This window comes from Liolophura sinensis, chromosome 1, assembly GCF_032854445.1.
Source record: "Liolophura sinensis isolate JHLJ2023 chromosome 1, CUHK_Ljap_v2, whole genome shotgun sequence".
NCBI classification, from domain to species: Eukaryota; Metazoa; Mollusca; class Polyplacophora; order Chitonida; family Chitonidae; genus Liolophura; species Liolophura sinensis.
The window spans coordinates 34,184,717-34,202,031 of record NC_088295.1 but is presented as its reverse complement, the minus strand read 5'-3'; the positions used below and the strand labels follow the sequence as shown (position 1 = coordinate 34,202,031).

Genomic DNA, 17,315 nt, shown 5'->3' with positions numbered 1-17,315 from the left:
AGCATGAGTACTCTATTTTTTGTTATTTCTAATACAGTTACCACAAAATAGCCGAACTAGAAGACTTACACTGAACGTCAGTCCGAGGTGACTCAGTTGTTTGTAATTTGGCAGTACCAAAGGCGACTACTCTGATAATGATATAGTCATTGTAATCTTTGGATATGAGAGTAAAACGACGCTTCACTTCCTTTAAGACATAACACTGAGGATAACGGTGAGGACTATGTCCCTCTCCATGAAATGTCTAAAACAGCAAAACACACGCGGTAGATTTACTCGGTCAGATTTCCAGTAAGGGCAGCTATATAGTTCTTGGAGAGGCTGTGGATGGATATACAGATGATTGTATATCCTTGACACAATGGGGAACATGCACACCTCAATAAAAAGTGACATCTTATCATGTTATGAAAAACAGTCGTGGTTGTCATTTTGAGATATTATTGCACATGTATATGTACACCAGAGAAAATCTCAAGGAAAAATGCGAAAAGACCTGCGTTTGTAATACGCCCGAATCTCTCTTTATTCTAATAACATGTTCAAGTCTTTCTTCATCAGTATTTATTTATTTATTTATTTAATTGGTGTTTTACGCCGTGATCAAGAATATTTCACTTATATGACGGCGGCCAGCAATATGGAGGGAGGAAACCGGACAGAGCCCGGTTCAAAATGAACGACCATCTGCAGATTGCTGTCAGGTCTTCCTACGTACGGCTGGAGAGGAAGCCAGCATGAGCTGTACTTTAACTCACATTGACCACATTGGTGAGAGGCTCCTGGGTCAAAGCGTTGCGCTAGCGCACTAATGAACTGAACTACGGAGGCCCCTTTCTTTATCAGTAAGATTATTCTTTGTTACCAGGGCCAACTTGTTCGAAAGTGTATTAACTAATACTGGTATTAAGTCATATTTTATATATAAGATTTTCGCCAAGTTCAGCAGTCAATGCCGTTGTCCAAAATCAAAGAATAAAACTAGTAGATATAGTTCATATTTAATATGCAATCATGCAATTATTTTTACAAAAATTGAAGACTTAGCTTAACATTAAATCTGGTATTAAGTCTTAAATCAGTTTTGAACAACTGGCTCCAGGGTGTCAGTTTTCGTGTTAGTTAATAAACTGGATTCTGCTGAAACATTTATCACATAACGATGGCAAGATAACCTGCATCTTAAGTAGGGTCAGCTTAGCGCTGATAAAATCCCTGATGTTGCTGAGTGACGAGCTTTGAATAGGAGACAAAGAAGGTGGCTAAGTTCAGAAAATGTTATCTGAGTGAGAACGAGGTTATCTCCAAAACGCTGGTTAATAAAACTGATGTAACTATTTCTGACGGTCCAGACGCTGTGCATGTTGGTTACAACAGTGCTAAAACATTATACTTGTCCAAACCCTGCCAGTATACATCATGAAGACCAACTTGTTTTAGTTCAGCTTAAATTGTTTGGTTGCGATGTCTCCTTCTTCGTTTTCTCTTACAGCATTCTAAAGGTCGAGGTGGTTTTTATGAACTCTAACTTTGTTAGCGCCATACGTCGCTATAACAACCCCCCCCCCCCAACAGTGTATGGAAGCTCATCTAAAGAAACTGAACTTAACAAACCTGCTGAAAATGATTGGCCAATGCACTAAAAATTCCCGAACAAAGATTATCAGCAAGTATTTTAAATGGGGAGGTTGTGCATTTGGTTACCCTCTGTATGGGTATTATTGCTGAAATTTCTTGGACTGTTCTTTGCCTTCTTGCCTTTTCTATCTTTGTAAAGTGAAATACTGACGAAAATTGTTTTTTCATGTGATAAAACAAAATATGACTTTATACTTTTCTACAGACACTAAGGCTTAGACTCAACATTGGTTTGGTTCTATTCTCCGTCACAAACGCATCTTTGTTTATAAAGTTGTCGCTAAAGTTTGTACAGAACGATTATCAGAGGTCTATGATAATTTAACATACTTGAGGAAATTCCTGGAATTTGGGTTCAGAGTAAAAACATTTGATCCACGAGAAAAAAAATGTATGGCATGCAGTGAAACTACTACAACGAATTTATCAAAGTCAAGGATCAAATTACAGAATACAAATTACGGGAGATAAAATTGAACAACTTACAAGGCAACTCGAATGAGTGATTACTGTGTATAATGTATACAGATCACACAGTCTTAGGCGATCTATTTATTTATTTATTTGATTGGTGTTTTACACCGTACTCAATAATATTTCACTTATACGACGGCGGCCAGCATTATGGTGGGTGGAAACCGGGCAAACTCCCGGGGAACCCACGACCATCCGCAGGTTGCTGGCAGACCTTCCCACGTACGGCCGGAGAGGTCTTAGGCGATCTAATCAAGGATTCTACTACAAAGACCTGTAACAGGGGGTAATCACCATAGGGTAATTTCAGACGACAGTGAACGAGTTGACTTTAAACTCGTACATTCTTTTGTAATTAACTTATGGCGTTACCTGTCATGTTAGAGATACGAAATTGTTCATTAGAATGATATATAGGATAACGTTATAAATACAGCCTGTCCCCACCAATGCTTGCTTGTAAACCAGAGACCCGGTTTCAAATCCGGATTGCATCATACCGGCTGAGAGTTTAATATTGGCAATTAAGAAACTTCTCCGGCTTGATGCTTGGAATCAGGTTATAGAAAAAACATGTCATGAAGCGTCGTCTATGATGTCATGGACATGGCGATTGAGTAAGGCTGCAGTATATTTACATGCCTGCATTCCATGGGAACGGCCAGTTGTGCAAGAAGACACCAAATATCATCAGTGATATTGTAGGTGGATTTAAGGAAGTAGAATTGAGAAATAAATTAAACGTAGGGAAGTTTCCATATATTCATGTTTTAATGAATTTTCACGGAAGTTTTGTTAAGACCGTTATCTGAGGCCAAACTAGTTAATTTATAAAGTCAATGTTTGCCAGTATAGCGTTTATTTATTCTCGTAGGAAGTTTTGAACTTACGATTATCTGGTTCAAGGACGAGTGATGTTATATCGGCGTTCGTACATATTTGGGATAATTATAAGCAATCCCAATAAATTTTCAGGAATGTACTGATACTAATGTAAAAATTACAAAATTCTATGAAAATCAGGTCCCAATAGTAGCGGCGTCTCCGAGTTAAATATCGAACAGAATTAAATTGAGTGAATGGTGTCGCACCCATAGGTACCTGTATACTTGAGAAGACATCATAAGAAGAAACAATACTTGAATCCCTATAATATCATCAAAATAATGACTTAGAAAGTTTGTTGGAACATTTGTGAAGGGCATACATGTAAAACTGACCATGTAATTAACTAAGAGGTTCTGCCAGGGCCTTCGTCATTCAGCAAGTCGTATAGGAAAGGACGAAAGTAAATAGCTTCGAGGTAATGAATAAACATCACAGCTACTCGCGTGGTGAGGATTGAGGCGTGCATGACATATATACAACATGTGAAAAAAAGTCCCACACATAAACACATATTCCATACTTTGAATTGTAGAAATTAATTATAGCCTTATCTTGACAAGATAGGGCTCTAAGCATATGTTGTGAGGCAAAAGCCGGAAAAGATCTGGTTAAGATTTTATAATTATGTATATATCGCAGTGGATTAATGGTTCTGATTGAATTGAATAATATGTAACCAGTTACTGTATTTAATGTATTGTTAACATATTATTCAGATATTCATAGCTATACATAGGATATATTCTTTAACCAGGGGTCCTATATAACAGGATTTAACATACCAATACATGAATTTCTTGTCCAATGAACAAACCATTCATGTGTATAAAGCTGTATAAAGGATTTTGCTCTACAAAAGGATTTGAGCCATTAGCAAGTTACAAATGTACACAGTATTGTGGCTCTTTAGCATGATTTGATACCCTTGCTATCATGTATCAGTACACCATAAAGGATAATAATCTTTTGTGGTCAAAAATAAGCCTTCGTCAATCTTGATAAATAATAAAGTCATCTTGGAAATATGTCCTCGCTTATCGCATTAGTCAAGGATTTATCTGACAATATCTAATGTCGACGGTGTAATATGCAGATACACTATAAAGATAAGGCACATAACAGTGTGGGTATATATATAGTGTTATCATCAGTGTCCAACCAGGTGTGTAACAAGTCCTTGTAAAAACAAATGGCGCATGAAAATAGAACCACGGAATCTAAATCGGGATTGTGCTGTTAAGTGTTTCATAGTGGAACACCACACGCAGTCAAACAAAGGTACCAGAATAACTACAAGGACTAATGTATCTGATTAGTATCTGAGTGAGTAGCCTACGACGGCAGAGTTGGATGAACAGTCAAGAAAATGTGTGGACAAGATTCGCTCTCGGGCGGTACACGAAAAACATATGTCGGATAGTCATGTTTTTCTCCGCTCTCACCCATCAAAGCCAATGACGAGCATATACTATGCCTTCGTAAAGAAACATGCTTAAGCAACATGCACGTAGACTATGTAACTCGGCTCAAACAACACTTGTCACATGATATATTGAATGAAACTTTCAGATACTAGTAAGTCTGTGATGTGTCTTGATTGCCATTTTGTTCATGTTTTAGTCGAATAAGGGGATAAGAAAACACGAGAGCATGCACGGGCATGGTTCAAATAGCAACCGTGAGCGACAATGGGCGTTGAGCAGCAACACAGTAACCACAAGTGTAGCAAGGGAGATAATTTCAACAAAGATAAGCGTTCTCGAATGTAATCGGAGTAGACGCCCTTCGATGGGTAATCCCGGAAAAATTAAAAGAAATAGGTCTAAGAGACTCTTTAATCTTTCTTAAATAACATTCCAATATAACATTAACTTTCTTAGCACTTTTCTGACGAGGAAATGGGCAAATATGAACGGTGATTTTACTGTTTTATGAAGAACGTAAAGGTAATCAATATTGTAGGCTTCCATCTAAAATGCGCGAGATCCCTTGAAAACAAAGTAGCAGACAGATGCTTAATTATGTAGCAGAAACAGGCGTCCAAACTGTTAAAATGTCAGCCATATGAAAGTAGCTCATGTTATCGAACCTTGTTTCTTGCATGAGACAAATAAAAAACCAACAGCGCAAAAGTTTATAAAAAATAGGGACATCATTTTTTTTGTATTTATACCTATGATTTCCCCATGTGCTCCTGATTCCCTACACGTTTTATAACCTGAGCTGGGTTTGTAACAACAAGGATGGGACAGTAAAATCGATATATAAATAATTACATGCTTTAGCTGAAGCACACTAGAAAAGGCCATGGTGCTAGGGGGCGCGTAATGTGCTGCTATTTCAGCAATGGTGCCAGGGGGGTGTAATGTGCTGCTATTTCAGCCATAGTGCCAGGGGACGTGTAATGTGCTGCTATTTAAGCCATGGTGCCAGGGGTCGTGTCATGTGCTGCTATTTCAGCCATACTGCCAGGGGGCGTGTAATGTGTTGCTATTTAAGCCATGGTACCAGGGGGCGTGTAATGTGCTGCTATTTAAGCCATGGTAGCAGGGGGCGTGTAATGTGTTGCTATTTCGGCCATGGTGCCGGGGTGGGGGGGGGGGGGGGGGGCGTGTAATGTGCTGCTATTTCAGCCATGGTGCCAGGGGGCGTATAATGTGCTGCTAATTCAGCCATGGTGCCGGGTGGGGGGGGGGGGGTGTAATGTGCTGCTATTTCGGCCATGGTGCCGGGGGGGGGGGCGTGTAATGTGCTGCTATTTCAGCCATGGTTCCAGGGGGCATGTAATGTGCTGCTAATTCAGCCATGGTGCCGGGGGGGGGGTGTAATGTGCTGCTATTTCGGCCATGGTGCCGGGGGGGGGGCGTGTAATGTGCTGCTAATTCATTCATGGTGTCAGGGGGCGTGTAATGTGCTGCTATTTCAGCCATGGTGCCGAGGGGCGGGGGGTGTAATGTGCTGCTATTTCATCCATGGTGTCAGGGGGCGTGTAATGCGCTGCTATTTCGGCCATGGTGCCAGGGGGCGTGTATTGTGCTGCTATTTCGGCCATGGTGCCGGGGGTGGGGGGCGTGTAATGTGCTGCTATTTCAGCCATGGTACCAGGGGGCGTATAAATGTGCTGCTATTTCAGTCATGGTGCCAGGAGGCGTGTAATGTGCTGCTATTTCAGCCATGGTGACAGGGGGCGTGTAATGTGCTGCTATTTCAGCCAAGGTGCCAGGGGGTGTGTATTGTGCAGCTAATTCAGCCATAATGCCAGGGGCGTGTAATGTGCCCCTAACTGTAGTAAAATGACAAGAGACCGTATTTCACCGGTTACGTGTGAACATTTGCTACCTATCACACTGTCGTCGAATGCTCTGATTTTACTCTCTATTCTGTACTTTTTATTATATCCTATATATTTGCAGATGTTCTGCGAACACCTTCACGTGTTGCTAATTTTGAGAGACTAAAGCGAAATTCTGTTCGTGATACAAGTTTTCATTTAGTAGGTCAACATCTCGTAAAAACGTTTTCCGGACCGCCTTGTAAATCAACGATATCATTCAAATGAATGTTATTTTTATGTTTAGCTGCAACATGTGTGCGTCGTTTCTTCAGTGCTGGAAAAGAATTGATACGTGTGTGGAGACTGTGATGTCATGTCCATCGTCTCTATCGTCTGTAACAGATCTGCCGACCCGAGGCCCTTCCTGATGTTCAAAAAACCTTGAAGAGAACAGTTGAGAATGGAGTCTTTTGTTAAACTGTAAGCCAGCAGGGATTACATATTTTTCAGAAGGGCGTAGGTCAAAGGCTTGCGACTGGGAGCAACAGGTATTTGGCAACTGGAAGCATTTGATTGGTGTTTTACGCCGGCGGCCAGCATTATGGTGGGAGTAAACCGAGTAGAGCCCGTAGGAAGCCTACAACCATCTGCGGCAGGTTGCTGCCATACCTTCTGACGTACGACCGGAGAAGGAGCCATGCACCGTGAACTGAACTTGAACATCACAGCGGCCGCATTGACAAGAGGCTATAACGATTGCGCCACAGAGGCCCCATTAAACATTTGAGTGGAAATTTATAGTAGAATTACAATCCAATGCAAAACATTTAGAGATACACGTTGGCCAATGGCAAGATTTCTGCATTGATAGGCTTAATTTGCACTCTGCTGAACTAGCCGTTCCGATCGAGGGTAATGGATCAGACAGTATACAGCAGCTTAGGAAGCAAATGAAAAGTGTGGGGTGGGGGCCTCTATCCTAAGCAATGAGTCCTGGAGCCACCGAGGCCCCGGAAACTCTTGCAGCCGTACAAGCGTTTGGGTTTGGTTTAAGATAAAAAATATCCATCCGTCCTCAAGATTGTGATTAAGTGTGATGCACATTTTGGCACGAATTTAGTTATCGGGTCACTTACATACTTTACATGTATGTGCTTACTTTCCGTCAAAATACGCGCTATGTCATGCAATTGTAAAATATTTATCCACATAGTGCATGCGGTTTAACCTAACAATGTCAATTGTGTATTGATCAGAGTAACCAGACCCGTAGTTAGCGGTTGCAAACGGAAGGACAAGATCAGGCAGATACAGGCGAGGGTCCAGGGGCCGCCTGAGATTCCAGAGGCGCGGGGACAGGTCCTACACGTGTTTTCTCGACCGATTTAAGTATATGGGCCTACAAATAAATGTACGGAGGCTTTGGGATAGACAACATGCAGGTATGGCTTCATAGAACGCTACCTTAATGAGTATTATCGCCTTGTTGAAAATACATGTATATATGCCATAAAACAGGGCAAATACTGCATTGAATTTTGCTTGTGGCTGGCAGATAAGATGACGTTTTCACTCCGTTTGAGTTACACACCCCGATTTTGCAAATTATAAAATTTCAGATACTAATTTTCAACAACGACACATGATCGCTTTTCCTCAAATTAAAATATCTAATCATGACCAACAGATTTTCTCCAAATTAAAATATCTGACCCAGCGCGTTGATCTGTTTAACATCCGGTTCAAAGCAGTGAAGCTAAGCATTGAACATTCTTTCTTTTTGCATAATTTGTTTTGTATAATTTGATTTAGGCTAATCAAAAGAGAAAAGAAGACATTATGATCTGTATAGACCTAATTCTTAGGCCTGGATAACGTTTAAAGTTTTAACTGATACTATGCATACTGGACTGAAAATAACTTAGTGACCACTTAATTGGATAGAGCGTCCGCTTCGGGACCGGTAGATCCAGGATCAGTCCTTGATCGAGTCACACCTAAGACTTTAAAAGAGGAAGTTGTAACTTCCTCGCTCGACGTTCTGCATGAAGGGGATAGTGCAACGACTGGTTGACCCGTATCAGTATAATGGCTCGGGCGGGGCGGCTTACTTGCCTTCGGTAAGTCGTTTCAGTGAAGCAGCACTAAATAAAAGAGCGGTGGAAATCCGTCCTGCAACAAGGAGGCACATTACACGTGCATGCACCCTAATGATTCCTTCGTCGTCATATGACTGAAAAATTGTTGAGTACGACGTTAAACCCCAAGCACTCACTCACTCACTCACTTAATTGGATCGACGGAAAGGTCATAGGTTAAGGGACAAAAAGGCTACCTGTATCCAAAATGGGACTCACGACTAATTGCCCCAAACTAGGGCCTACCGGTGCAATGACATTGCAAGATGATCACTGAGTCTTTCCCCGCTGTTGTGCACGTCGTCTATATTTGCGACAAGTCACTTACATATATCTGAAACTATGGACATCAGCCAACGCAATATAGCGGACAAATTGGCGAAAACTGGACCCCCGACAGTGGATGGTGCAGAAAGTGAAGAAGACAAGCCTCAGGTTAGAAGTATACAGTCCCTTGTGCTATGATTTCACAATTTCCACGGTGACTGCGAAAATTTATGAGCTGTATGATTCGGCCAAAAGAAACTACCAACGTAAAATGAGCCTATAATCGTACTCGTAGACAGAGACGTTCACAGCGCTCCTTAGCAAGGGAGAACAGGATTGTTTTAGATATGCATGAGTTATCCGCCCCTGAAAGCCTGAAAGTAACCGAAGTCTACTGTCGCACCGGTTCATATGACAGTGTCATAGCAGGATTTGTACAGTAGGTAACTTTTGAAAATGAATGAGAGAAGCTTTCTCTGAACAATAATAAAAAAAACAAAAACAAAAACATATTTGCCGCTATACCGGTATAGGCTAAAATGCCGGTCTAAAATTTCACAGCCTTTTTCAACACAGGTGTCGGGTAGCCATGAGGTTTGTCGAAATTTGGAGTATGATGATTTACACAATAGCTCTAGTTCTGCGTATATGCTACTTCATGGGATAAAGCAAATGCGTGTTCAGTGTCTACAAACTTCTATAAAAAGAGCTCCTCAAAAGGATACCAGCGTGCACATCCGCTTGTTAATACCACACTGGCAGACTATACATGGTCAGAGTTAGTTGCACTAATGTACCTCTCGCTTCTTCGAGTGGCGCAGAAGCTTAGAGCAAGTTACAATGTGTTACGGGTTCTAACATGTCGATCTTCTGACTGAGGACATTTATCAGTGAATATCTTCAAAAATAAGCCACGCAGCCATCCCAAAGTTGCACAGAACATCCCTAGCGTAAACACTTAAAAAAAATCTACTGCCCAGCTCTCCTTTACCTTGTTTTCGTCCCCCCTCCCCACACCCGCATATTTCACACTGATAGCAGCAACAACGGTTTCGAGGCAAGTCGCTTGACTCAGGCTCTCCCTTCTTGTGTCGACTGAAACTCTCGCGCAAACACGCACGTCCCGAGACGTTTTGTACGATGTGGCGTGAAATATGGTGAAAGAGGAAGAAAAGGGGGAAAAGAGAGCTGGTCATTGGGATTTTTTGATGTCGTAAGTTCGTGTTTAGGCTAGGGATATTCTGTGCAACACTGAGATGGCTGCGTGGCTTATTTTTGAAGATATTCACTGATAAATGTCCTCAATCGACGGATCGACATTTTAGAACCCGTAACACATTGTAAATCTCGCTGTGTTTACGCGCCACTTAAAGAACACAGAAACAGTAAACACTGTTTACAAGAAACTCAATAATTAGTGTCTTTCTTCTCCACTATTTCAAATGTAAAACAAGCATCATAATCAATATTACTAACAACGATAATATATGCAGACTTTGTTAAATCACTGGCTGTCATTTATCAAAAATACTCATGTATTAGGTCATCCAAATTTTAATGGAATCTGGATTCCTCATGATTTATTATGTCTGTGTCAGGAAACACTGCCATTCAATCGGTGTTACATCGAATCTGCATTGAGCGCGGAAAGTCTTTCCCCTGAAAGTTCTGTTGAAAGGCACGAGTCATGGCTAATTTAGGCCTACCTACACAGCATGCTGGACACACCTCAGTGCCCATATTTAAAACTTTAGTTTTATCAATAATAGAACCACTCGATCATTTTTACCATTCGTCCAACTTAACCATTCGACCAGCTGAGCCACTCCTTCACCTGATCCAGAATTATATTATCTACTTAAAGCCACATTTTTGAAGTGTGGAACACAACTGTCACTCGTGTGCCATAGTAAATCATATTTATGAAGGCGTCAGGTACAAATTGAGAGGTAAACAGGGAGTGACACCGACTGTCATCTTCACTTAGACTGTCCCAAAACTAGTTTACCACTGGAGATGAAGGCACGAATATCCTATTTGCAATGGGACAGTGTATTTTACTAGTATTTCTGCTTGAAGGCGAAATATGCAGCGCTAACTTAGTTTTCCTACAGACACCCCCCTACTACACAGGAGGTATTAGCTGACGAAGATAAGTGTCACATTGTTATCAAAAATATGTCATATTTAAGATAAATCCGCCCTGTATGATCAAAAAAGGTCAACGTAGTGACCAAGTTATGTACACACACGAGCTGAGATTTGACCATCAATGTCTTCTCAGGATCAGACAGATTCTGTAGGGGTAGGCTTTCTTACTTACTTACTATATGGCGCACTGTTTTTTGCGATACTTATTGAGAATTTTTCACAGAACGACGGAGCTATTTCTGACTTGTTTTACTTGATTTGGCTGCTTGCTCCACTTATACACCGTTTGTAGATTTGTTTTATGTTTATACAGTCTCTTCAACATAGGATCCTATATTTTTTTTTAGGTTTTTTAAAGGTAAAAAAAAGCCGAAAATATCCACCTTGGGTAAATTTTGGTGTGCTCTAGATAAAGATGTTGCCAAGAAAACAAAGAAAGAAAACCTAAAAAACGCTTTAGGTTTTCATATAGTTGCCTATACATTAAGAGAACGAGGTGTGAATCTCCAGATATTAACAGAACTTAAAGAGAGCCTGATTTGGATTGTTGTTTTCATTTGAAGGACACAGTGGACATGGAGAAATTGAAGAAGTTCAGGCGCCGACAGCCCGAGGGGTATGCCTTGTTTATTGGAGTGGTGTGCTTCCTCTTTGTTATATTCATGGCTTTTTTAGGGGGCGGTTTAGGCTGGAATACATCTCAGCACGACAAACTTCATTCCAGAAACAAACTCAGTATTGGAGAACGATTGCGCTTCAACAGGTTAGTTCTAGTTAAGATTATAAACTGGTTTTCGGGAAGAATCTATACGGCCCAAAATGTCCGACAAGGCTTCAAATACGTTCTCTGATTCTCGCAACCTGGACGACTGCTTAACGTGCAATACGCACATGTAAAGCAGGTCTGGTTATATTCACGGACGGTGGATGAAATATCGACTTAGATTTATTCATTTATTTGATTGGTGTATTACACCGAGCTCAAGAATATTTCACTTATACGACGGCGGCCAGCATTATGGTGAGAGGAAACCGGGCAGAGCCCGATAGAAATCCACGACCATCCGCAGGTTACTTTTGACTTACACCGACTAACAAACCAACACAGACCTTGAATGTAGATACAAACTGTCTTTTTCTCTTAATGACGAATATGGTTTAAGTCGATTTGATTCTGTTTTAAAACTTGTCCTCAGCAATTTTATCGAAAATATCTATGACCTCCCTTTTCCTGTCCCTTTACTTTATCCACTATAATAAATGTTCCGCACTGCAAAATGCTTTAGTCGATATATGCGGGCTTTGAACTCCTTTTACAATTGTATGTTGTTTTTATGTAATAATGTACATAATAATAATAACACATTCCCTGCTCAACATCAAGTCTGTTTTGTCACTTTTCACATGGCGGTATTATTTTCATATGTGACAATGTTATATAGGCGAAATTTAATTGAAACCCTGTTTCCGTCACACAGCGCACTTTCCGATTCAGATCTTCAATGTCATGACTTATTTCCTTGTTAAACCTACAGCATCAACGGTGAATTTCATCTTGGATATCCTGAGCGTCCAGATGACCCGTCTCTTTCTGGAGTCTTGACATCAGGGAGACAGACTAGTGGGTTTGCTGCGCCTTGTAGCGACTACAGTGGCTCTGGTAACTGCATTGAATGGCCAGGTCAGGTCAGGTTTTTAATAGAAACAGACACCGAGACGGACTCTGATTTAATATGTCATACTTTGAGCTGGCAACCTTTGTCACAGAGTTTTATTCCCAGAGACTGTTTCTCTATTGGACATGCGCACTGGTACGGCGGAGCACAAGTATCTAACCAAAGATGGCCGATTGAAACCGGAAGTCAGTACGACGACTTTCCGTTTCTTCCCGGAGGAGATCAAAAGGGCTATGACGAGTCTTTAATGGAGAGGTACTGGCTCTCTTCCAATGGCGTCGCTATAAAAGCAGACGACAGCATCCCGCTACACGTGGCTTGGAACTGGCACGGTGACGGAAACATGTGCCTCATATCAAACTACTCAGGTCCATACAGAGCGATGGACGGTGTCTTTCCTCTGTTAAAATATCATATCTGTCAATCCAATGATTTAATGTCCGTACATATCGCCATGGCCGCTAAGTTCTTCGCTAAGCCTCGAAACATTCCGGACAACCATATGCTGATAAGTCCTATCTGGTCCACGTGGGCTAAATACCACGAGAAGATCAACCGCACTAAACTTCTATACATGGCTGACGAGATTGAGTCTGAGGGTTACACACATAGCCAAATTGAGATCGACGATATGTACTCTAGCTCGTACGGGGCATTCGATTTCGATGAGGATGATTTCCCCAACGCTACGGAGATGATCAACATGCTCAAGTCAAGAGGATTTCGAATCACTACCTGGATTACCCCATTCGCCAATGTCGAGTCGCCAATATTCATGGTTTGTAAATGCATGGAATCTTTCTCTCATAAAGCAATTGTACATTCAAACTGCATTCCCCGATTTTTGTGGTAAGCGATTTTTGATGTAAAGACGTCCTTCATGGAAACAGCATCACGTGAAATCTTAAGCCAAGTCGTCAATAAGAGGAAAATTTAAACTAATCCAATCATTGTATTATCTCTCCTTTATTACGACCATGTTTAAAAGCAACATCGATTTTTGCCGCGCCCAGGTCGTTTATAGGTTGAGAAATGCCAGTTCCACTCGCTGCCAGCAGGGCAGGCAGGGTAGGCCGGCAAGCAGGATATGTTTATATATGATATTTTACAGAAAATACCTACAAATTTAATAATTCAATGGTTTAGATAAATTAGTTTTGCGATGTCAGTAACATATATCAGTAACGCTGTGGAGAATCATTATTTTAATGAAGTTATAGTGCGGATGGGGGGTGGGGGGGCTCCCTGGCGAAAGTAGTTAGCACGCCAGCGCGGCGCATTGACCCAGGAGCCCCTAACTAAAGCAGTCGCTGTGAATTCACATCCAGCTCATGCTGGCTTCCTCTCCGGCCATACGTGGCAAGGTCTTACACCAACCTGCGGATGGTCGAGGGTTTCTCCCGGGATCGGCCCGGTTTCCCCACACCAAAATGCTGGCCGCCGTCGTATAATTGAAAAACATTAATCAAATAAATAAACAAATTTATAATGCAAGATGGAAACGAACAACTTTATTTAAAGTTAACCGTGTTCCAGACGATGAGAACATTGAAATGTTGTGATTTAGTTGTACTTTTTTCATCTAACCCTTGGCTAATGCAGGAGGGCATGGAGAAGAAATACTGGGTGGAGGACGTATCTGGGACAGTCCCCGCACTGCTGAAATGGTGGGACGGGGTAGCAGCTATTTTAGACGTGACTAATCCACATGCAAGGTATGTCATACATTTGTGCTAACATTAACCACTGATTTCTACGGCGTATGTTCGTGTGATTCTTTTACTGTGATCATTGTGAAATTCGTTTTTTTCTGATTTTGTTGATATACTTCTCACTAATACATGGCGGTAGAAAAAGTTGTCCATTTATTGTAAAACCTGGTCATTTTCTTTGGGTTTAAAGTACTTAACCGTTGTTCGGTCATATGACGACGAGGCGTCATTAGGTGTGTATATACTGTATTCTTGTGGGAGGGCCAGTCCATGTCGCCAAAGTTCTGCCGCCACTGAAGTATCATACCGGAGACACCGGACATGAAGTCACGTTTTACTGACACCGGGCCAACCAGTTCTGTTTCCTTGCTCTAACCTCTCAGTTCTGAGCGCCAACAAACAAACAAAAAAAAAAAAAAAAAGAAGAAAAAAAAAAAGAAAATAATATGCATATAATCATTATCGGTGTGATTAGTTAAAGCATAAATTTGGAAACGTTGAAGGTAATGTGAGCCTGTCAAACACCCGGCAATAAGACACCATTTTACTGACGTGAACCGTTCGTTTCCCAGCTCACAGTTATGACGGCACAATAAAGACAGAATGACATTACATGAGAAACTAATACATTGTAACATTCCAGACGTTGTTCAACAATCATTTTTTGACGTAACAATAAATCGAGATCCTGCTTCGAACTAACGCCGCCTTACGGGATTGAAAAAAATGCCGCCTTCTATTGTACCAATGTAGTGCTCGTTTGTGACGTTATCAGCGTCTAATTTGCATATGGAATGGGTAATTTATGGCGTACTCGACGCTGCACGTCCTTGAGTTCTCAGCAATACATCCGTCGAGTGTGAAGCATATTGGGTATTAATAATGAACAGTTATAGAGAAAAACAAAGGACAGGCATACATATATATATATTTCTTCCTTAATATATTTTAGGTATTTGTGGAACAAGGTTATTTGCTATCAGCCTCTACATCATTGTCAGCAGAACTGCCAGAATCACCACTGTCTGTAATCGTTGCATGTTTCCTTCACAGGAAATGGTTCACAGACCGTTTGAAGACCTTCAAAACTAATTATGACATAGACTCATTTAAATTCGATGCTGGCTCTTCTGTTCTACTTCCATCAACGTACAAATTGTATAAACCGGTCAACAACACAGCTTACTTCACCACCATGTTTGTGGACATGTGCGCTGAGTTAGGACCAATGGTAGAAGTGCGTGTGGGATACCGGAATCAGCACCAGCCTATCTTCTTCCGCCTACAGGACATGGACTCTAAATGGGGTTACGATAACGGACTGAAAAGCCTCATTCCCAGAGTGTTGTACTTCGGTTTAGTGGGCTATCCATTTGTATTACCCGACATGATTGGTGGAAATGCCTACCAGGAGCATCCAGACAGAGAACTTTTCATTCGTTGGATGCAGATTTCTGCGTTTTTACCGTCGTGGCAATTTTCTATCACACCCGGCGAGTATGACAATGCTACTGTGCAGATTTCGAAGAACTTGATGAATCTTAGAGAGACTTTCCTCAAAGCTCACATCCTGAAGTATGCCAAGGAAGCAGTGGAGACGGGTATGCCGGTTGTGCGACCACTATGGTGGATTTCTCCGAGAGACACCACCGCCCAGACCATTGACTCACAGTTTCTGTTAGGAGCTGACATAATGGTGGCCCCTGTAGTTGATAAAGGAGTTACGTCACGTGACGTATACATCCCAGCTGGTAAGTGGCGTGATGAGAAGAACAAGGAAGTGATCGAAGGGGCCAAGTGGCTGCGAAACTACTCAGTTCCGCTAGAGCAAATAGCCTATTTTGTTCGACAAGAAAGCTAAAAAACCCTTCATCCAAATACTGTTCAGAGACAAAATATGTGTACCATCCATCCTCGACTGTAACAACATAAACTACCAGGCAAAAGAAAGGTTTCACCGTATTTTTTGTCATAAAAACAGTAAAAGCGCGGTTCCGGGTTTGAGTCTAAGCAGGACTTAGTGTATGACTGCATCGTTTCCTCTACCAGAACGCATCGTCACGAACGCAGCAATTGGAATTGTGAAATTGCGACCACATGCAAAACGTCCTTTTGAGGCATGGCTCGTGATGCACGTGCAGTAATGTTGCATAAATACTCTTGCTCGAAAGAGCAGACATTCAGTGACCGAAAAAACACAAACAGTATGCCAAGACAACGCAAGCGCAACGAGACCAGGCCATCGGTATGTCCACCATGGGAGTCTCGCAACGTCACATTGCAAGAACGTTCAACTGCAGCCAAACCACCATCAGGAGGTTGTTGATACGCTATCAGCAGACAGGCCAGACCCAAGACAGACCAAGATCGGGAAGACCGAGGGTAACAACTGCGGCTGAAGATCGCTACATCCGGCAGATCCACCTCCGAAACCGATTCGTCACGGCGACGTCAACAGCGGCGACGGCACTAGGCCATGTCATCAGCCCCAGAACAACACTGCGTCGTCTTCGTTCAGCTGGTTTACGACTTTACCGCCCCTTCCGTGGGATGGCCTTGACCCTTTTACACCGTCAACGCAGATTGCGATGGGTACGTATTGTACGTCGGTGGCAGCGACGTGACTGGGCGAGAGTGCTGTTTACAGACGAGGGCAGGTTCTGTCTATTCAGGAACGATGGCAGAGTTCGAATTTTCCGACGAAGAGGCGAGCGTCTCGCGCCAAACTGCGTAAGAGAGGTTTATCCGTTTGGAGGCGGAGGCGTCATGGTTTGGGGAGGGATTTGTGACCAAATGAAGACGCAGCTGGTTATTGTGCAAGGTAATCTGACTGGCCAGCGATACGTTGATGAGGTACTGAGACCTGTCGTCGTTCCTTTCCTCCAACGACAGCCAAGAGGATCGATCTTGCAACACGACAACGCAAGACCTCACACTGCCCGCATTGTTACAGACTACCTCGAGACCGCAAACGTCATCGTGTTGCCCTGGCCAGCCAACTCAACAGACATGAACCCCATTGAGCATCTCTTGGATCACCTTGACCGTTGTTTGAGACAGCTGGTGCCTCCTCCAACTAACCAACAGGAACTTG

General features: G+C 42.1%; 1 protein-coding gene across 1 annotated transcript; it reads left to right on the top strand.

Moving 5' to 3' along the window:
- Positions 1-8,702: 8,702 nt before the first annotated feature.
- LOC135479584 (myogenesis-regulating glycosidase-like) lies at positions 8,703-16,108 on the top strand. The gene is made up of 5 exons (XM_064759477.1): positions 8,703-8,850; positions 11,397-11,596; positions 12,369-13,287; positions 14,112-14,224; positions 15,275-16,108. Exons 1-5 carry the CDS (start codon positions 8,758-8,760, stop codon positions 16,080-16,082), a joined length of 2,133 nt encoding a protein of 710 aa, XP_064615547.1. The 5' UTR covers positions 8,703-8,757; the 3' UTR covers positions 16,083-16,108.
- The last annotated feature ends 1,207 nt before the right edge of the window (positions 16,109-17,315 follow it).